At 40.8% G+C, this 22,412-nt stretch overlaps 1 protein-coding gene across 6 annotated transcripts in view; it reads left to right on the forward strand.

The window, feature by feature from the left end:
- Positions 1 to 22,412, forward strand: part of LOC107994179 (neurogenic protein mastermind) — a 212,046-nt gene that overhangs the window by 123,468 nt on the left and 66,166 nt on the right. For 4 of the 6 annotated variants that reach the window (XM_062076354.1, XM_062076349.1, XM_062076351.1 and 1 more), the window contains one exon: positions 16,717 to 18,468. In XM_062076354.1, the coding sequence (XP_061932338.1) occupies positions 16,717 to 18,468 (1,752 nt within the window). The remainder of the gene's footprint in view (positions 1 to 16,716; positions 18,469 to 22,412) is intronic. The other 2 variants (XM_062076350.1, XM_062076353.1) reach the window with 1 other exon arrangement.

Below are 22,412 nucleotides of genomic sequence, written 5' to 3' on the forward strand. Positions count from 1 at the left end.
AAATTTTTTCATTAAGAAAAAGGAACCAACATTTTAAAATTTTCGCGCAACGAAACACGTATATATTTTGCTCATCTTATTGTACCAAGGTAAACCCTTTGACACACTATTTACCGGTTCATTTAAGCACTGACACCCTCCCACCCACACACACACACACAGTATCGACTCGATGCTAAAGTTAAACGGGAAAATAGCCGATTAATAGGCTTCCGGTCGGCAAAGCGTATATAACCTCATATTATTGTAAATCAATTTCAGGGATAATGAAAATCGCGATAATGAAGGGACAGTCACCCTATACAAAATAACACGCACGGCGCTATGTTGAATTTAAATTCTGATCCATTTCGTTACATAGGGGCAGTAAAGATAGGGTAAAGATAGATAAAAATATCGGCCCTCCACTGGCAAATTTTCTCGATCACCTGTGCTCGAAAGGAGAAAAACTCGCACGTTTCTCTATTTATTATTCGATCTTTCTTTAACAAAAACGCGTTTCCTCTTCGGATTCGATTTTCTTCTTCCCGGCTGGGTAATTTTCACGCAAAGCTTTACCCTAAGAACGCGAGGTTCTGATGAGAGGAAATCGATATTTAGCACGAGGCGAAAAGGTTTGCTGGGCTGTCGATTGTTTTCGATTCTTTCGTATTCTTTTTTTTTTAAATTTCCACGTCTATGAATTTTCGAAATATCTAAAATCGATTTGCAAAAACAATTGCGATAGCACCTTGAAGTTCGCTCGGAAAATAACCGGAATTTGTCTCGAGATTGTCATTTGTCGACACAGGTGCATAAATTTTAGCGGTCTTTCGAAGCCACATCTTACTTCGGTCCAACCTCGGGAAATTCTCGGCGAACTTCCTCTGAAACTTGTTTTTCCCTCCCATAATACTATTTCATCGCGGAATATTAAGGACATATCGTACACAGAGGATGGAGCTAGCTGATATCCTCGAGGATCTTTCGATTGTCGAACAAAAAATAACACTTTTCATCGATAAGAAAACAAATTAAGTAAACTTCTCTCGTAAAATTAATCCATTCTCATATTTCGAGAGTTCAGATTCTCCTCATTGTCCGTTAATCACGCGTAAGAATAAATCACGATGCAAATTGTCTCTCAGAAAGATCGATATCTCTCGCAACCTTAGCCAATAATAAGCTGTAAATTGCAAGTGTTATCCCGTAAGAAGGCTCGAGAGTTATAAATTTCCTCCTCGTGGCTGTTCTCGCGCGCGAAACGGCGGGGTGGCCTAGGCGCGGCCCGATCCTCTCTCTCTGCGCTAGGAAACAGTCGGTGGACGTAAGTCAGGTATCACGCTGTTTGTTCAATAATCAATTCGACGCCCCGATGGGAGTGGTGGCAAGGCGGTGAAATATTTTTCAGAGGAAAAAGCCACCGCGCCGGCCTCCTCTCCTTCCAGAGAGAGGGAGAGAGAGCTTTCGCGAGCCAGTACACTCCCGCCAGAAATTCATCGGCGAGAAGCGGCGCAGCTCCGGACCGATCGATCCGCAAGCTTTCTCCAACCTGCCTCCTCGTTCTCCCCCCTGAAAAATTGTCACGGTTAGGTAGGAATAGAATCTTTCTCCGCCAGGTGGAAATGAGAGTCGAATGAATTCTTGTGTAAGTATTGTATAAAGTTGGAAGAATTTGGTGGACGTCTTTCGAATTTAAGATCGATAGGATAAATTGATCTTGTCGAAGGTTATCTTGTTTACTTTGAACATGTTTAACATTAGAAACTCAAAAGTAATCCACTAATTATTTTACTCTCCAGTGTTCTTAAAATACTAAAGAACATTAAATCTTGAAAAGGAAACACAAAGGACCGAGGTAGTTGCACTTACGTTTTCGAGTAAGCACAACACCGTCGAGTATATATAATCGTATTTACATAGAAAAACTGCAGGTTAACTCGTTGATCTTCATGGCTCGTTAGATCGATTCCAACTTAATTGATTGTACACCGGTCTCTACTTGCTTCGCCCGCCAAGTGCTTCGATATATATAAAAATCTCCATTCTGCCCGTCCCAGGAAGAAGCCTGGAACCGAAGTTGATTTGCTAAGTGAGCGAGTCGTCGCTCTTCGACTTTCGGTTGCCCACGCGAGCAACAATATGAGTCGGCATTGCGCGCGACCCTTTTTATTTTCCTCTTTCCCCGTTTTTCTTTCTCGTTCAGCGAGCGGCTCGAGGTCAAGGCAACTAGGCGATAAATACTCCATTGCCGCGGACCCAATAAACGCGTTGGCAAAACACGAACGCGAGAGTCGTTGAAACGTACGTCACGCGGATAGAATAATTTCTACTGATTTCGTGTACGAAGTAAACAATAAAGTATACGTATATTTATATATATCGTAATATCGATGTCACTCGTTAATTTTCTCTTCCGTGTAAATACTTTACCTCAAAAGCGTTAATACCACGTGGTAAATCAACTAGGCGATTTAGTTAGAACGTTTGTATTCGTGTAATCGAGTCTCTCATTTGAAAAGAAAAGGAGAAGCGATATATATATATCGTGTATACACGTGTAATTTCGATTTCTACAAATGGAATAATTAATCTTCCCAAATAAATGTTTAATAAATACCTTCCAAGTATTTCATTTTACGTTAATATTTTTTTTTTTTCGTTACATTCGATCACATTGCTACCCTGTTACAGAATATCACACGGAAATTTCCTTACACGAATTTTATTTTTGGACGTAACTGTACAATGGAGGAAGGTTTTTCGCGGATCGCTGTATTCGCGTTTAAAGGGTTGTGCGTGCAGTAGCCACGCTTATGGTGAATAATTTCAGTATCATCGCGGTGAATTATTATACGGGGACACTGGTACAGCGATTGGCCGACGCGAAATTAATGTATTATCGAGTGTTGACGTCGCGCTCTGAATAAACATTCGTCCGTTTCTTCTTCCGACCGCTTTCTCCTCCCCTTCGAGAAGAATTTTTGACCTTCCACCCGAGAAATCGAAATTTTCCCGATCACATTTTGTTTCTACTCCTTTTCCCTCTGCTGTTCAAATTTCCTGCGTACGAATTTTTGGAGGGGGGGCGAATCTTTTTTCCTCGAAAATGGAAAAAAAAAAAAAGAATGTGAGAATAACAGGTATAGTTATAAATAATTAATTACCCACGAGTGTGAGCAATGAGATTGCATAACGCCTTCTCTCTGCTCCTCTCACATTTACTTCCACGTGCGAATACCACCTCCCTCCCCCTCTTGTCCCGTCAAAGGTGAAACGCGTGTGTTCATCAACGATGAGGAAAAGGTTAAAGGCGGCCGTGTAATTTCTCGCGATGTTCAGCACGAGAAGGAGTCCTTACGCTAGCCGCGTTCCATTGTTTTCGAAAGACAACTTGTCTTTGGATTCTCCGAGAGGAAGGAAAGTGATATCTCGTTTTTTCACTCGGATAACTTCTCTGTAAACCGGAAAATACGGATAAACGATCCTCGAGGAATAAGGGTTGTTCCAAATTTTTCTTATTTTTTTTTTAAATTAATTCTTTTGTTAATTCTTGCTGTTAGCGCGATTGCTATAAATTTCGTTATTTTCAGCCAAGTATAAGATTTATCGATTCCTTTCGAAGGAATACGCAAATGTATATGTATGTACAAGACAATATGTTCGATTTATAGTCTCGAGAGAGAGAGAATATATATTCGTTAAAATGTAGACGATAAAAAATTACGCCGTAAAAACGAAAATTTAACGGCAGGTGAACCATTAATCGCGAAAAGTCCTATATATATATCTACGCAATTTGCTGCGACAGTAATCAGATCGAGTTACTCGTCGTTCAAAAAAACCTTTAATCCTAACCTTTATATAACTTCATTTTCATGGGGACCTGGCATCGTCATTTAACGCGCTTAATATTATATTTTACTCTCAGCTACTTAAAAAAAGTTGCTTCTCGCCGATAAAAAAAAATATCGATCAACCTTCGAAAACATCGAAGAGAAATGTTTGGAGAAAAGCCTGCTTTTCACGTGGCGTAAATTTACGGGGATCTCCAGCGTGCATATACGTACGTACTAACGAGGGACGAGGAGAGATGGAGAGAAAGAGAGAGAGAGAGGGAGGGAGAGGTGGCGAATCAGTACGCTGGTTGGTCCGCGTATCGCGTATGTGCCGGTTACGCACGTTACAATCACGTGATTCCATTATGTCTGCCTGCGCGCGATTTGTTATTGTAATTACTGGAATCTGCATATCAAGCGACGAAAGTCTATGGCCGTGGTTGTGCTTTGTATCGTGACACGCGGATCTATCGTGCACCGTAATAGTTGACGCGCGATATAATCAAACGGTGTTGCACGAAACCGATCTTCGATGGAAAAGGGAAGAGAGAGAGGAAATTAATCGTTTCTTATCCCGCATGAATAAGAAATACATCCAGTTTTCGAACAATCCGATATTTCGTCGCGCTGTAAATTTCTTTCCTCCCTTTTTCTTTTCTTTAATTTCTTTTCCTCGAAAGAGAAGAAACAAGTTTTAGATCGAACGACCGGAATTTAGAATTCGCAATGGAATCTGAGTATATATAGGAAGTGTAACGCAGATGACGAGGAGGGTATTATTTCCGTATTATTTAGAGCTTCAATTGGATTAACCTCTCGAGTGGTCTCCCTCTTCGTTCTAACTCCCGCGAGATTATCTAAAAAGTGTGCTTTAATTCGAAGATAAGAAAATCTTGATTAGATATCGAGTCGTCGAAAAAAGGGAAATTCCTCCTTGATCGTTCCGAATATATTTAACTACGGATTTCGAAGTGCGAAGCAAAAGTTTCCAAATTAAATTCTAAAATTGTGGCACCGATATTCCGAGGCAGAAGAAGAAGAAGAAGAAGAAAAGCAACGATGCTTCCCCGTCGCTTCTTATTTACCGATTCTGGTCACTGTCCAAGAAAACGATACGGCTTTTTATCGACCAATCGAGCGAAGGAACGAACGATCCTTTTCCTCCTCCCCTCCCCTTGCACAATGAGCGCATCACTACCGGACAAATCGGGATTTTCGATGGGTAACCGTGCACGCCCACGCCAAAACATCCACCCGGTCTAAAAGTAACCGGACCGATATCCCGGTCTAAATATGGATTTGCTTGTGCGTTGGCCTTTGTTGAACGCGTTTCGAAGCCTTCTGCGTTCCTCCCTTTCCACCTCCTCCTCCTCCTCCACTCGAAATCTAAATTCACAGTCTTATCTCGAGGAGAAACGAATTTTCGATCGGTCCACTTCGATGAAATTCGATTTTCGATTCTTTTCAATTTCTAAAAAAGAGAGAGGTTAAACAGAGGTGGATATAGGAATCATGGCGGGGAGGAAAAAGAGGGAATCGGGTCAAAAAGTTGGAGGCCCAGTTTCGCGAGGAAGAGGAAGACTCGGTTTCTGCCAATTCGACGAGACTTGGCATCGTCCCCATCCCTTCACGGGGCGACAGGGTTCGTCGATGGCTCCAGAATCGAGAAGAATTTTTCGTGAAACCAGCGGAGAATTGGAGAATTCGATCCAGTTTGGTGTGCGAGGAAGGGCAGGTTTTTGAAAGTCATCGGTAAAAAGGTCGTCGACTCGAGACGATTTGAGTGGAAAGTGTGAATTTATGGAATTTCGTAAAAGGAAATGATGACCGTTGAAATGACTCTCGAATTGGTGGTAAACGTGCATTGGACGCGTAGTTTTATTGCTTACGTGCGTAATTAATGTCGATAATTTGTCTCTGGCAATAAGAGAATTGTATTGAAAATTGAATTTCCTAAAGATTATTAAAAAAAACGAAACCTACGCGTCGTAAAGAAAGACTTGGATAATGGATGGTACACGAGATGATGATAATCGCGAAAAGTTTTCGTGGAAAAGTCGATGTCGACGACGACGTGTCCTATCCTCCAACTCTCCAAGGACTTTCGTAATGGAGTTGTATCAATAATATAGGGGCGTAATAAGTTGGGAAGCAGGGGCTGCCACACCCTATTAACCGCACCGCTTCTAACCGCAATTACAGTACGCCTTCGTACACTCGTGGCTTGACACGATATTACTAGGCACTGATAATAAACTTACACGGGTAGTCGATGCACCTAGTTCGCCTCTTCCTGCCGGATCAACAACCATCTCTCGACGTCCTTTGTTCGTGCAACAACGTGGTCCCCGAGAGAAAAATCGTGGATAGTTGTAATGTAAAGTTAGTAGAACCCTTGGAGTAATTTTCCAATCTTTTCGAAAAGAACGTTTTTTTAAAATTGGAAAAATTTCGCCAGAGGATTTTAATATAGTCGAGGAATCGGTCTATGATCGAAGGAGCAACGTGATGGAATATCACGAAAGGGTTAATTATCGGAATGGAAGAGATCCAAGAGATATTCTCAAGTGTATTCTCGTCGAGTGGCGGCTCTGAGAATAGGAAGGATTTGTTTCATCGATCGGAAACAGCGATCGTTTATTAGCGTAACGAGGTTGGACGATGTTTGCTAGGATACCTGGAATTCATCGACAATTTTCGTGGAATCGTAACGATGATTTTATTCGTTGATCAGAAATTATTCGTGAGTTTTTCGATTCTCGAAATTATTCGTTTGATCCTTAAATGGAATCGTCGATTAATCGTTCGAATGTCGTTAACGATTCTGCTGGGATCGAAAAGCATCGGAAACCGATACGTTTGCGTCACGAATTACTTTAATCATTATTTATCATTCGGAGGATGCGATATCGAAATTTTGTGAAATCACCGCCTCGTCGTTTCGTGTAAAAAAAAAGAAAAAAAGGTCGATAAATCCGATCCCCCGTGATACACGAATGATAAAAATTGATTGAAACGCATTCTGTAACATTCTGTTAGTCCGGCTATTTTTATTATTTCGTGTAGTTGCCGCTATTTCGATCCACGATGGTGTTCCGTTTCGAACGTAACAACTGTTTATCGACGGTTGATGCAACGCTACGTTGAATTTGAATAACACACGTGTGTCCACCGTGTGAATAACGAATACACGCGTGAATTTTGTTGTTCTCTTCCTTACGTATTGGAAATTTATTTTGTTAAACGTTGCCCCGCCAACCGAATATCTTGTTGATGACCGTTATTTCTCCGGGAAAATTCCACTCGTTATATCGTTTTATGGGTCAGATATTTGTTTCTAAATATTTCTTGTAAAACACTCGAGTTTTCGTTACGTGTGCCGAACGAGAAATAAACTTGACTCTATTTATTGCGTATATACCTTTTTAAGAATTCAAATTTCCTCTAATTTTTCCAAAATTTCCGCTTAAATTTCTCATTCGAAAGATCATGTGACGAAGGAGAGAAAGGAAAAGTCGAATTTGTATAAATAATCGTCATCTCGCGCGAAAGTCTATCCCAATGACAACAAAATGATCATTGAACGAGAACGATTTTGAACATGGCTCCCCCGATGAAAACAAATTAAACGTAAATCGATCGATTTGGTTAAAAGCGTTTTAACGGTTAATTGTAACGTAATCGCATACACCGACCGCATGCTAAATTGATATTTATACGTCTGCGACCGAATTAGAACGGCTTATAAATATCCGGGCCGCAAATAGCGTGGCATCACGACACGTGCAACCACATGAGATGCACTTCATACTCCTGCCGCTGTTTATTATTTACTGTTTACCCTTTGAAATATAACGAACAGAATTCGTCGTTATATACGCTTTTCCAATTTAAACCCTCTCCTCTGAAACGTGTATCGGTTGAAATTTTAGAAACTCGTTAAACGAGAGATCCGCCTACAATTTCATCGCCTTAAAAAAATTCATTAATTCCAACGAATTAACGAATGATTGTTTCAATTCTGATTATATATATTTTTATATGGAAAAAATATCGAAAGATTACTCAGTCGCTTCCAAATTATTAATTGCAAGTGGATTTCGTCTATTTATCATTTTCGAATTTACTTTGTTACGTCATCTCTGTTATTGCATAAAATAATAAAAATTGAGAAGAAAATTGGATAGTGAGATACGGGACATCGAATAAATTTCAATTCTGATTATATATATTTTTATATATAGAAGAAACATTAAAAGTTTACTCAGTCGCTCCTTAATTATTATTGTTCGATATCATTTTCGAATTATTGTTGCGTTATCACTGTTGGATGAAATAATAAAAATTCGATAATAATTCTAATATTATATATATTATTATATATATTTTTATATATAGAAGAAACATTAAAAGTTTACTCAGTCATTTTTAAATTATTATTGTTCGATATCATTTTCGAATTATTGTTACGTTATCACTGTTGGATGAAATAATAAAAATTCGATAATAATTCTAATATTATATATATGTATATATATATAATTATATATATTTTTATATGAAAGAAACATTAAAAGTTTATTCAGTCATTTTTAAATTATTATTGTTCGATATCACTTTCGAATTATTATTACGTCATCACTGTTGGATGAAATAATAAAAATTCTAATATTATATATATATTATTATATATATTTTTATATGGAAGAAACATTAAAAGTTTACTCAGTCGCTCCTTAATTATTATTGTTCGATATCATTTTCGAATTATTGTTGCGTTATCACTGTTGGATGAAATAATAAAAATTCGATAATAATTCTAATATTATATATATATATATATATATATATATATATAATTGTATATATTTTTATATGGAAGAAACATTAAAAGTTTACTCAGTCATTTTTAAATTATTATTGTTCGATATCATTTTCGAATTATTATTACGTTATCACTGTTGGATGAAATAATAAAAATTCTAATATTATATATATTATATATAATATTATATATATTATATATATTATATATGGAAGAAACATTAAAAGTTTACTCAGTCGCTTCTTAATTATTATTGTTCGATATCATTTTCGAATTATTCTTTCGTCATCATTGTTGAATAAAATAATAAAAATTCGAGAAAATTGGATAGTGAGATATGGAGCATCGAATAAATTTCAATTCTAATTATATATATATATATTTTATATTGGAGAAAGATTAAAAGTTTATTCAGTCGCTTCTAAATTATTATTATAATATATATATACATTCATGAACTGTTCCATCTTTAGGAATTAAAGTTGATGCAGTTCCAGGACGGATTAATCAATTAAATTTAATTAGAAAAGGAATTTTTTTTGGACAATGTTCAGAAATTTGTGGAATAAATCATAGATTTATACCAATTATAATCTACATCGTTTAAACATTTTCTAAATTGAGTAATAAACGAAATAATTAATTATTAAAAAAAATTAGTTAATAATATATAACATTAGTTTGTCGAACTAAAATAAATTTATATAAATTATTTTTTAAAATTTCATTAGACGTCTAAATTTTAAGAGTTGATCTTTTAAAAATCAAATATAAGTATATAATATGCTTCTAATGAAATTTTATTCCTCAAATAATACCAATAAAATGATTCATAATTTATTTTATATATTTATTAATTTTTAACTTATTTATTATATTAATAAATTCATATCATTTTCGAATCATTGTTATCACTGTTGGATGAAGTAATAAAAATTCTACTATATATTTTTATCTGGAAGAAACGTTAAAAGTTTACTCAGTCGCTTCTAAATTATTATTCTTCGATATTCATTTTCGAATTATTGTTCTCTCGTCATCTCTGATGAAATAATAAAAATTCGAGACAATTCGAGAAAATTGGATAGTGAGATATCCAATATGGAGCATCGAATAAATTGTGAGGGTGGATTATGGCGATAACAAGGATAACGGAAACGCGTCTCGTCCTTGCACGAGAGGCGATCATCGGTTAAGAAGATTACGATCCCCGCGTGTCACGTTCCTCGGCCAGGAACTAGCCGATTTCCACTCTGAATATGTATATAAACGTTAGAGATGTCGAGTTTGGTGAATAAACAAGAAGAGTTACGTTATAATATCGGGGAGGGAAATTGAACAAGTGTTTCTCTCTCCCCTCTTCGAACGATACTTGAAATTTGATTTCCTTTGTGTTTCGATACCGATTCTCCTTGGAAAAGAAAGGATTTTACTATTGTATGTATTCTGATTGAAAAATGGTAGAAATAATACGATATTCAGGCTTGTAATAATTCCTCAACTTTCGTTCGTAAGGATAAGTAAAACTTTCTAGGGAATTGTTTGTTGCAATTTGTTTCCCCATAAGAATAGATGGCTCCCCCATAAAGGCTGGAAAGCGCACGGTTAACCAGCTTTTAGCTCCGTTTCTATTGCGAACGACGACGATGATGGTCATTAGTCGATGAAACGCTTGCTCTATTCGCGTCTGTGACGTCACGCGTATAGTTACCGTCAATATACATAATTTCGTCTAATTCAATATTATAATTGTTGCTCTTGTTGCCAGTTCGAATGGCGAGATACGATTCAGAGAAGAAGTATATTATATACGTACAAGTCGTTTTTTCGACGCCAAGTATATGTATTGCACAGAAACAACAACAACGACAGCGATTCTCAAAATCGTTCCGTCATGGCAGATAACTAGATTCATTCTCTCTGTAGTCACAGACACGCTCTCCTCACAGGGAACAAGTTAATGCTCCAATAATAATAGTCTACTCTCTCAGCCTCTAGAATACTACAACTAGTTTCCACTAATTTTCTCCTAAAATTCTATTCACGTGGAAACGTTTCAAAAAAGATATTCTCTTTACGCTCCAAACACATTTTAAAAATATTTCCTATAATATATTCGCTTTAAAATTATCCCCACGTATTCATCAACAATATTATTACAATTTACAATAATTATTCCGTATTATTCCAAAAAAAATACACCCTGTCCTTTATTCTCCTCCCGACAACAATACCTGTGGCGTAAAAGATACGAGAGAGGCGGAAAATTTCATTTTCGCTTTCAGGAAAAAGAAGAAAAAGAAAAGGAATCCCGGTCGTATTTCGACGATCGAAGTACTCGCGGGGAGACGGGCATTGGGTCGAGTGATATTTAGGTCGTGTTAACAGTTTCGCCAACGAAGTGCTGGCGTCGTTAACGAAACGTGTAACGCTCAATAGACGTGGTGTATCCTCCCACGCAGGAGGGAACTCGATCACGCGCGCGCGCACACTCCTCAAGGTTACTCGCTGACACGCTTCTTATCTTTTCGTTCACTCGGCGGAACACGTTGCTCGAGATTCAACAGATTGCTCGATTGCTCGAACGGTTTCTTTTATTATTATTATCGGATACATCGAGAATGAAGGGAGATACAATCGGGTGGAAAATATAGTCGCGCTTCAAATGTCGTCTCCATCGCATCCGCAAAAGGGGATTTTTCATTTTCTCGAAAAGATCGATTTTTCTTAATCGATTCCTCCTCTCGACTCTGATTAATAATTGTTTTTTTTAATATCGGTCGTTAAATTATCGATGTGTAAATACCCAACGGAGGAAGAAAAACGTGAAAACGTGTGCAACGATGGTAAAATAAAATAGAAATAAAAATATACCGAGAGAAAGAGTTAATAATAATAAATTTCATTGGCGTAAAGTTTTTTTTTCTCTCTTTTTTTTTTTTTATTTTCCTTCTATCATCCTTTAAAACTATTTTATCTTTTCGAAATAATCTTTTCTTAAGGCCGAACGAACTCAACTTGAGAAATCTTTCCCATAAACTTTCGAAGCAATTTTTTTTTTTTTTTTTTGGAAATGATTCAATAATCTCGAATAAAGTTTTTCACTTTAATATACTCGATTACACGTTACAAGTTACTGTTTTGTGCACAAACTGGTAGTAAACTGTTACTTCCAGTCGAAGTGGCATAACACGGCCCTCAATTTCAGTAAACTTGCCGAGGATGCAATCGTTTACCGATTTCCTACTTTCTGAATCTATATATATATATATATTTTTCGTTTCATCAGATGATACGAAAATTTTCATTGACATTGGAACATTCCATAATAATAATACTAACAATAAATAATTCGAAACTTCACGTCTTGTTACGATTTAAATAAAGTAAAATATAAAAAGAAAATCACTCGTGGAAATTCCTCGAAGGTTAATAAAGTATATGGATACAGCTTTTGACACAGGAAGAGGTGGCGAGTGGAGGTTGATGAAACGAAAGCCAAGATTTATGCCCGTTTTAATAATCAAGTTTCGCGGGATATCGATCGTGTTCCTCCTTTTTTTTTTTTACTTTCTCGCTTCGAAAGTGTGTCTCCTTCTTACAGCAGCGTTCTACGCGGCCGAGATTATCATTAACCATTTTTCTCAGACTAATGCGAGGAAAGCGAGCAATTTGAACAAGTTTGACGAACATGGGACGTGTATTGTCGTTGCTCGTGCTTTCGAATGAATTATATAGTTGTATATTGTTCGTCCCTGATACGAGGATATACTTTCTCGTGAAATTATTTATCATTGTTATTATTATCGTTCTCTTTTTAAACTTTTTTCGTATTCAACGATTGGTCTGTTCACAATTTGAAAAAGAGGGTATTTTCTTTCAAAAAAATTAATCGAGAATTGCGTATGCAGAGGAGATAGTCGGGCAAAGTTTGTTGAAGGTTCGACATTGGGGGACACGCGCCTTATTATAACGCGAGTTAATTAGAAACGGTGGAGGTAAGTTTCGAGGAAGAGGTAGGACGCGGAAAGATCGATCGAAGAAAGATTCTACGAATTCTTTGCGCGCGGCTTAAAGAATCGCTTTCCTGGAAGTTCGAAGCGACGGTTGAAACTTCCATTTCCCGTTCCGAGAACTTATGGACCGAATGTATCTAATATAAGGAGGCCGATAATGGACTCTTAGATTTTTCTAATCCATCTCCCGTTTCCCGCCAACTTCTGTATCGAAATGATTTGCGACGGTTGGAAAGTCTCGAAAGAATTGCTCGAAAGAGGGGGAAAAAAGGAAGAAAGGGGAAAAAATCGTAGAAAGCATACAATAAAAAGAAATTTCTTTCTTCAACAACAAATTGTCCAAGGATATATAATCTTGTTAAAATATTAACCTTCTTCACATTCCATCCGCAATAATCCCATATCCATTACTTTTCAATTCGATCTCGAATTTATGATTTCGACGCTGCGCAAAAAAGAATTCCAATATTCGAGTAAGTAAACCAAATCCAGCAGAGCGCACAATTATAACACGAACGAACACGGAAATCAAACAATACAAGACAAACAAGAAGAAGAAGAAGAAGAAGAAGAATATTTAAAATCCTCCTCTCCGACCGCACCGACGAATATCGACGCCCTCGGATCCCCGCGTTATCCGTGCACTTTTCGCCTCGTGAAATTGGTCCCGTTGAAGGCGGCGAAACTACCGCTCCCCCCGCCTCTCGCGTCTATTACAGGTTCGTGCGCTCGACCCGGGGCTTTCTCGTTTTTCCCGGGCGAAAAATACGGGCGTTCCGGTTCCGCTACGCGACGGAAATGTCTGCATTACCGCGCGCTTTCTCCGCAATTTCCTCGCGGGCCGCCATCAGCCGCTTGGGGCCACGGCCGGGAAAGGACCGTGTTACGTCCAGATTTATCGCAACGCGCCTCGATAACAAAATACTCTAGGTTATCACCTTTTTTTTTTTGAGTTATGAGAGACTCGAGAATTAGTGAATCGGTTAAGGGAAATCGAGTTTCTTCGAGTTTGGAGGGGTTTGAGGGATTGTATTAACGAGCGAAATAGTGATATCTCTTTTTCGAATATCAAAATGACTATCTCTTTTTTGAGTTTCAATTTCAGAATTGGCAATTATTTTGTGAGGATTGTGTGAGATATATATTATGGAGAGATATATGTTGATTTTAGAAATCGATGCAAAGGATATATGTTTAATTCGTTTGGATACCAAAATGGCTACCTCTTTTTCGCGTCTTAATTCGAGAAATGATAGCTATTTTGATAAAATGGCTACCTCTTTTTCGAGTTTTAATTCGAGAGTTGGTAGCTATTTTGTGAGGATTATGTGAGATATATAGCTCGATTTTAGAAATCGATGCAAAGGATATATGTTTAATTCATTTTGATACCAAAATGGCTATCTCTTTTTTGAGTTTTAATTTCAGAATTGGCAATTATTTTGTGAGGATTGTGTGAGATATATATTATCGAGAGATATATGTCGATTTTAGAAATCGATGCAAAGTATATATGTTTAATTCATTTTGATACCAAAATGGCTACTTCTTTTCGAATTTTTATTCGAGAATTGGCAGCTATTTTGTGAGGATTATGTGAGATATATAGCTCGATTTTAGAAATCGATGCAAAGGATATATGTTTAATTCATTTTGATACCAAAATGGCTACTTCTTTTCGAATTTTTATTCAAGAATTGGCAGCTATTTTAATATCAAAATGATTATCTCTTTTTCGAATTTTAATTCGAGAATTGGCAGCTATTTTAATGTCAAAATGGCTACCTTTTTTTTGAGTTTTAATTCGAGAGTTGGCAGCTATTTTGTGAGGATTATGTGAGATATATAGTTCGATTTTAAATGCAATGCAAAGAATATAGATCGAATTCATTTTAATACCAAAATGACTCTCTTTTTTGAGTTTTAATTCGAGAATTGGCAGTTGTTACGAGGATTGGCTGCTATTTTGTGAGGATTATGTGAGATATATAGTTCGATTTTAAAGATCAATGCAAAGGATATAGATCGAATTCATTTTAAAATGGCTCTTTTTCAAATCTTAATTCGAGAATTCGCAATTATTTTGGAAGAAAAGATTCAAATTGGGAAAAGTTCGATTAAAATGTATTTTAATGAGATTATATATTATGAATCCGCTGATACTAAAATGGCTACCTTTTTGTTGAGTTTTTACCTCGATTCGGGAATGTGGAGAAAAATTGGAGGAAATTGATTTTTTGATTCAAATTGGAGGGATCTAATTGAAATAGATATTTAACTTTAATATATACGGGAGAGCCAATTTTAAAAGTCAAAATACAAAAGTGTCAGTTGCTCAGTTACGTGTAATTGAGGTTAGATGAAGAATCACATCAATTTTGTGTTTGCTTCAATCTTTAAGAATCGATGCTTTAAAAAGTAGAAACGTGTTAATATTCGATTCAAATCAATGCCATACGTACTTTTTCACTTGGAATAACGATAAAAAAAAAGTATGAAAACAACATTTCCAGCCAATTTCCACGAAATTCGAGTTCGAATAAAAATTTTCCATCAAAAACTTTCGTTTTTAATCGAGCAGCGTCGCAATAACAACAAACGAAAAAAAAGAAAGAAACAAACAAAGGAGAAGAAAGAGCGATCTTCCTCGATTGATCTCCTCGAGAAACCATTTCCTGCCCGGATCAACCGCGAATTCAACGCGATATCTCGTTGCAGAGACGTGGATCCTAGCAAAAGAGGCGAAGGCAAAGAGAGAAAGAGAGAGAAAGGAAACTGGAAGGATGAGCGTGCGGTCCCCATTAGAGGGATAATACCTATTATCGATTTTGAAACGAAACGCGGGTTATCCCCCGGTTCAAATCGTGACAAATGCGGCGCGTGTGCCTCACCCTGGAAAAACTTTTTCCACTCCTTTCCCTCCCATCGTGTAACTCGCGCGTTACACGAGATCTTGATTCCAGGATCGGTTGCTCTCGTCCCTCCTCGTTCGATCCAATTTATTTTATTTTAAATCTATTCGCGCGCTTTGGAATCGTTCGAAGACACGTAGATTTCTTTCGTTATTAAGAACGGTCTGGAAATACCTTGTAATGTCATTTTTACGTTACAGATAATTATATAAAATCTGTTTTAGAAAATCTTTTTTATTTACGAAAACTTTATTTTGTTAAGAAAGAAAAAAAGGAATGAGTCGATTGAGTTATTTAACTCCAAAGTAACCCATCCACGAATCCATTGAAAAGTCTGGTTTACGTATCCATAAAATGATGACGCGCAGCGAATAATCATCCCATCGTTCTCGAATAACGCAATCAGTCCACTATTTACCAGAATCGCGCTTCCATTTCAATCGAAATTTCTCCACCAACGTTTCGAATCAGAACCGCGTAAACGATACGATTTCTTTCGATTGTACACGGAGATTTATATTGTCGACGACGAACCCGAGGCAGCAGATTCCACGATCCTGTGCCGTAGATGTTTCGGGAGAAAAAGCGTGTCGACGCGTATTGACAGGCACGGTGAGAAATTGCCGGGTTAATTGCGAAAGAAACGGCCGTGCCACCACGTTAAATATCCTGCGGTACCGGTTAGCCTGTCGAGAGAGATCGGGGAAAAACGGGACGCATATTCTCCTCTTCTCTTCTCCAACGTTTCCTTCGTTCGACGCGCTTCCATATCGAGCCACTTTTCACCCTCTGCGCGTGCGTAAAATGATTTTACACGCAACGAAGAAATAGAGAAACCTTTTTATCGAAGCAGCTCGATATTCACGATTTGATGTAAAGCTTCTGAGAAGCATCTAAAATATCGAAAGACTTCTAAAGAATAATCCATCGAATTAGCCCGCGATCGAACTTTCGGCGTTAGTCCAAATGTTATTTTAAAAATTTCCGAGTTCTGAGAGAGTGGAACGAGTTCGATTTTTCCCGTTAAATTACTCCTATTCGTTAAGACAATCGAAATCATTTTGCCAAGAATCGGGAGAGTGGCGGGAGGTTAATCCACGACGCAAAACAGCAATCCAACGATCGTGCTCTCTTTCTCGTTTCAGCAGCAAAAATTCGTGAAGAGGACGGCCGAGGAGTTGGAGCCAGCCGGCGGCGGTAGCGGAGACGGTGGCTTCGGCGAGCCCCCCGTGAAGCTGCAATGCACGCAGGCGCAGCATCAGCACCAGCAGGGGCCGGGGGCCGGCGGCGGGGGCGGGCCCCACCACGGGCACGGGCAGCACCCGGCCGGGAACGGGGCGAGCGCGACGGGGCCGGCGGGCGGGGGCGGCGGGGGCGGCGCGGGTAACGAGGGGTTGACCAAGTTCTCGGTGGAGATAGTGCAGCAGCTCGAGTTCACCACGTCGGCGGCCAACTCGCAGGCCCAGCAGATCTCGACCAACGTGACCGTGAAGGCGCTGACCAACGCCTCGGTGAAGAGCGACCTGTTGAACGCGTCCTCGTCCCCGAAGTCGGGGCCGGACGCCGGCCCTGCGCCGGCCGGGTCGAGGCCGGGCGCCGGCAACGCTGGGGGCGGGGGCGGGGCGGGCGGCGCAGGCCCAGGCGCGGGGCCCGCCGCCGGCGGGGGGATCGGGTGCGTGGACATAGGGAACCTGGTGGAGTGCAAGCAGGAGCCGGACAACGAGTTCGTCGACCTGGAGCAGTGCGCCGCTGCCCTGGAGAAGGACGCGGCGGCGAACGGCGCCGGGTTCCCGGGCTTCTCCGACTTCATGGGGGACGACACCGGCGACGAGATCATCACCTCGGACGCGTTCAAGGACCTCATCTCCGAGATATCCGACCTGCACCCCGAGTTCATGAAGGATTTCGATTTCGAGGAGAAGATCCCGGTCGAGGCGTTGGCGGCGAGCAACGCGGCCGTGGCGGCGGCCGCGGCCGCCGCCGCCGCCGTCGCCACCACCAACGGCACCAGCGCCGGGACCAACAACGGCCAGATCAAGATCGAGGACGACAAGGACGGGCTACACCAGCAGCAGCAGCAGCAGCAGCAAGCTCAGCAACACGGGAGCGTGAACAACGGGAACGGCGTGGTGAACAACGGGCAGGCGGGGGGCGCGAACAACGGCGCGGGGAGCGTGGCTGCCAACTCGAGCCCCGGCGCCCTCGCCTCCGCCCAGTACTCCCCCGCCAGGCTGCCCTACTCCGGCCTCGACTTCAAGTCGGAGATGAGCCCCGCCGCCCAAACGCTGAAGCAGATGGCCGAGCAGCACCAGCACAAGAGCCAGCAGCTGGGCCTGGGCGGGTTCAACCCGGGGGCGGCGGCCGCCGCGGCCAGGGGGCCCGCCGCCCGCTCGCCCTACGCCGAGTTCCCCCAGTTCGGCGGCACGTCGGACTACCTGGGCAGCCCCGGGAGCGGCGCCGGCCCCGGGCCGGGCGCACAGGGCCAGGGGGCGGCCGGGACGGGGTCGTATCACAAGAACAACGGGGCGGGCGGGTTCCAGGGGCAGCAGGCGGGCGACATGTTCGTAGGATCTCAGACGCAGTTCGCCGCCGGGCTTGCGGACATGAAGAGACCGCAGCCGAGCAGCGGCGGGAAGCCGAGCATGCTCGGGCCGAGCGCCGGTTACAAGCAGCAGTATTCGCCGTACGGCAGCCCGGGATCGATGCCGAATCACGGCAGCCCTGGTTATCCGCTTCCGCCCAGGGGATCCCAGGGCGGCGGACCCAATCAAACCGGATCCCAGGGATCCTTCACCAGCTCCACGCCGCCGAGGCCTCCCTCGGGACCCGGAACGTCCACCTTGCAGATCAACCAGGCGCAGCAGTTGCATATTAACAACCCCGGCCATCAGATTCAGGTTAGTGGATCCTCTTTCTTTTATCTCTTTGTCCCGCGTTTGCTTCACGTTTCGACATTCTCGCTGTTCGCGGTGACGTTGTGATTCTGCATTATCAATTACGGTAATTGTGTGACAAATGCTTTCGATAAATTGTTACTGTTCCTGTGTATCGCTCGCCCGATTATATTAAATTCGTGACCAATCGCGATTAATATTGTTTACGGTATTATTGTAACGATTATCGGTGTACAATACCGAAATCGGATACCGCCGATGTATTTAACGCAACTACCGTATTGTCGAAAGTAACTTTTCTTCCGTAGATTCAAAATTTCAACGTACTTCGCGTCCAATTTCCCAACGAAATTCCGTTATTCCCGAAATACAAATTATCCTACCTACGTAAACGATTAAAAAAAAAAAGAAAGAAACTAAAATTGCCCCAAAAATTACTCACCGCAGATCGATCGCGCAACGATCTAAATTAAAAATATCGCCGATAAAACAACAACAACAACAACAATAATAATAAAAAGATCGCGACGGAGAACGAGTCAACAAAGTATCTCGCGCGCGCGTCAACCTCGGCCGAATGATATCTGTTGCGTCGCGACGACACGTCTATTTTTGTCGGCGGCATCACGAGTCGGTGGTGGCGACGGTAGTGGTGGTGGAGGTGGTGGTGGTGGTAGCGACGTCGTCGTCGCTGGCGTCGCCAGCGAAGGGGCGCTCAACGTTGTGCACCGCCATCGGTAGTAATAGTAGTAGTAGTAGTACTAGTAGTAGTAGTAGTAGTAGTAGTAGTAATAGTAGTAGTAGTCGAGGAAAAGGGGTACGTCGGCGTCACGAGGGCGGCCCGAAGCGCAACAAGTAGTCTACCCCCACCGTTTCCCTCTTTGTAAATTTTCCCCCTCGCCGTTTACCCCCACCCTCGGGCGGCGGGGAGGGAGGGAGGGCTGCATGGCCGTGCGCAGCCGACGTCGCGACGCCACCACCGTCTGCTCGATTTAAGCCGCGCCTGCAATCCGCGTCAATACGCACCGCGGCTTGGTAGTCGCGAGAGTGCACGCGACGGGCGAGCTCGTACGATTTTTTGCGGGGGAATTGGATTTCGTTGTACGAGCGGTCCTGTTTTTTCTTTTTCTTTTTTTAAAGAGCATCGAAGGAGGAACGATTCTCTCGATTCGTGAATCGATGAAATATGGGATCGAAAGTCGACGATTTTATGATTATTATCGATCGAGTAAGTAGGAGGGGTTTCGTTGGATTCAATGATAGGCTGATGCGGAATATTTGTGGGGATGTAAAAAAAAGGGAAAAAGGAATTGTGATATTGCCTGTATAAATCTTCCGTCCAACGATCCTCGCTCGATCTCGTTCACTGTTAGTCTAACCTCTGCAGGTGGTCTTGGATCCCTTTTACGCGCTAATAGATTTATTTTATTGATCCATTGCGGAGAAGCGAAGTACTTACTTTACGAGCGTGGAATTTTTGAAGAAATTGCGTTGAACAACTGTCGTTCGTTTCGAAACGAACGAGATGAATGGGCAAATAACTTTTTTTTTTAAAGAATTCGCGTAGAAGTAATTGAAATGGCGATAACAACGTGCTGTGCCACGTTTCATTTCTATGGTTTATCACGTATTCCACATATTTCTAATTTTATTTGTTTTACGCGTCGCTTTGATCCAATTCATTCATTATTTACGAGATACGTGAAAGAAGGAATGCCATCAATTTTTCGACAGCCTTAAACAAATCTTTTTCGAAACGCTCCGCTATGTCCATTGTAGACGTCTCGCTCGAGCAGATCTTATCTTGCTTGTTTCCCTCGAACGTCTTCTCCTCGTCCCGATCGCGTATGGACACGTCTGCCCTTCGTAAATCACGCGAGCCACCGCGCGCATTTGCATCTCAATGCGAACGATGCCTTCTCGGCCCTTTTTCATTCCCGTCTTCCGTGTTTTTCTCCACAACCACCTCAACTTCTTCCATCCCCATCTTGTCTATTTATCGTTATTATTTCTTGATGTACTTTCGTTACACTACGATCTTTCGTCGACTCGCAGATTTTCACCGTTTAAGATTCGTGGCGAAAAAAAAATTTTGTAGAAAAGATCGTCAAGTTTTTTAATTAAATTTTTCTATTATCGATCCAAGTCTGTAAGTAAAATATAATCTTATTTCTCTTTCTCTTGCTAAATATATAACGCTTTGAGAAATTTAAATTTTAAATACATTTTGATACATATTAGCAGCACTTTGAAAAATAAGTCAATTCTAAGAATATCCGTTATTATAAATCTAACGGAAATATGACGGAAAAATATTTTTGGTCAATTTTCAAAAAAAGCAAGTAAAAATTCTTTCTTGAATTTTGCACCCTGTATTATCGATCGAAATCTGGTAAAATTTAATCCAACCTCTGCTAAACGTAGCTATTTATACGTATTTACACGCATTAATATTTCGAAAGATATTATTCGAAAGATAAGTTAATTCGAATCCATTGTTATTTCAAAACATAATCGGAAAAATATATTCCGATCAACTTGGATCTATCCGCGGCGCATACAGCTATAAATTTTCAAACGTTGAAAAAGGAAAAAAGGAAGTGAAAATGCTTCCTTGAATTTTTAACCAGAATCTCACGATTCTCGAACCTATCGAAGACACGAGAAAGGCAATTTGTATGCGCTCGGTCAAAGCGCCCGCACGCGTCCGCTCCGCGGGACACGTTGAAAATTTCAAAACAACGATATCGAAGAATGTTATCTCTCCTCGAATTTACATATACATTTCCTCGTGGCACCCAAGAAACTAACCGTTTCCCCCCTTTTTCCGGGCCAGGAATCGGACGCCCATTTATCACGGCGGAAAAGGTGCCGAAACGCCGTTCCTCTCTAACGCTCTGTTATCTCGTTCGAGTCCTTGCTGCCTTTCCTCGTTGGCTCCTTCTTCGTCGCAGCGTTTATCGAGCTCGATGCGTAAAACGTTCAACGTGATAAAACGCAGCGGGGATATGTAAATAAAAAGAACGTAATGAAACGTTATCGAAGTTGTAACGCGCGGAATTTAAATGATTTAATTTGGGTCACAGTTGGAGGTTCCGCCGGAGTGCGGTGTTCACGGGTGATTTCACGGTGGAAACGAGTTTTTTTTTTTTTTTGGGAGGGAAAGTGAAGAGGATTCCGCCGGAGAATGTCAAAAGAAATTATGTATCCTGCTTGAATTCTGTTAAATATTAATATGAGAAATAATTAACCCGGGAATAATTATAGATACGTATGTCCCTCGTTAGTATAATCTCCTATATATAATCTTCCGATCCACGTTTCTTCCTGTTTGATGAATAACATTTACTTACGTAATTACACGATATTATTCCGTATTTATTCCGGAATTTTTTCCAGAATTTAAATCTTTTATGGAAAAAGACACGAATAAACCATTATATAAATAATTAATATTTCCAAATCGTAGATATATATATATATATAATTACATTGAACTGAAAATTGAAAAAGAACGTATTAAACGATTCGCGTTACGCAAAATTCTTGCTCGCAAGAATTAGACGAGCGAACAACGTGCATCGATCGTAACCTCTCGTATCAAATCGTGCGTGCGATTGGTATTTTATTCTCGAACGATCCAAACGGGGAGTTACGAAATAAGGAGAGTTCTCGTTGGACGTTTTCCCTGATCCCCTCCTCCCCTCCCTTCCTCCTCTCACCTCTCCGCTCTCTTGGACCGTTTCCAACCACCGCCCGTCGTCGTCGCGTCGGTATATCCAAGTACGAGTGTTTTCCACGTCGGCCGCGTTAATAAGCGGACACTCGAGTATTACCGGAAATTGAGCGTGCGCGCATGCGCCTACCGTTCGGGTTCAAAGGTTACGTAAACGTTCGATCGTGTACGCGTTTCGAACGCACGCGACACGCATGCGGTGTCATTGATA

Source organism: Apis cerana, linkage group LG6 (assembly GCF_029169275.1).
Source record: "Apis cerana isolate GH-2021 linkage group LG6, AcerK_1.0, whole genome shotgun sequence".
NCBI classification, from domain to species: Eukaryota; Metazoa; Arthropoda; class Insecta; order Hymenoptera; family Apidae; genus Apis; species Apis cerana.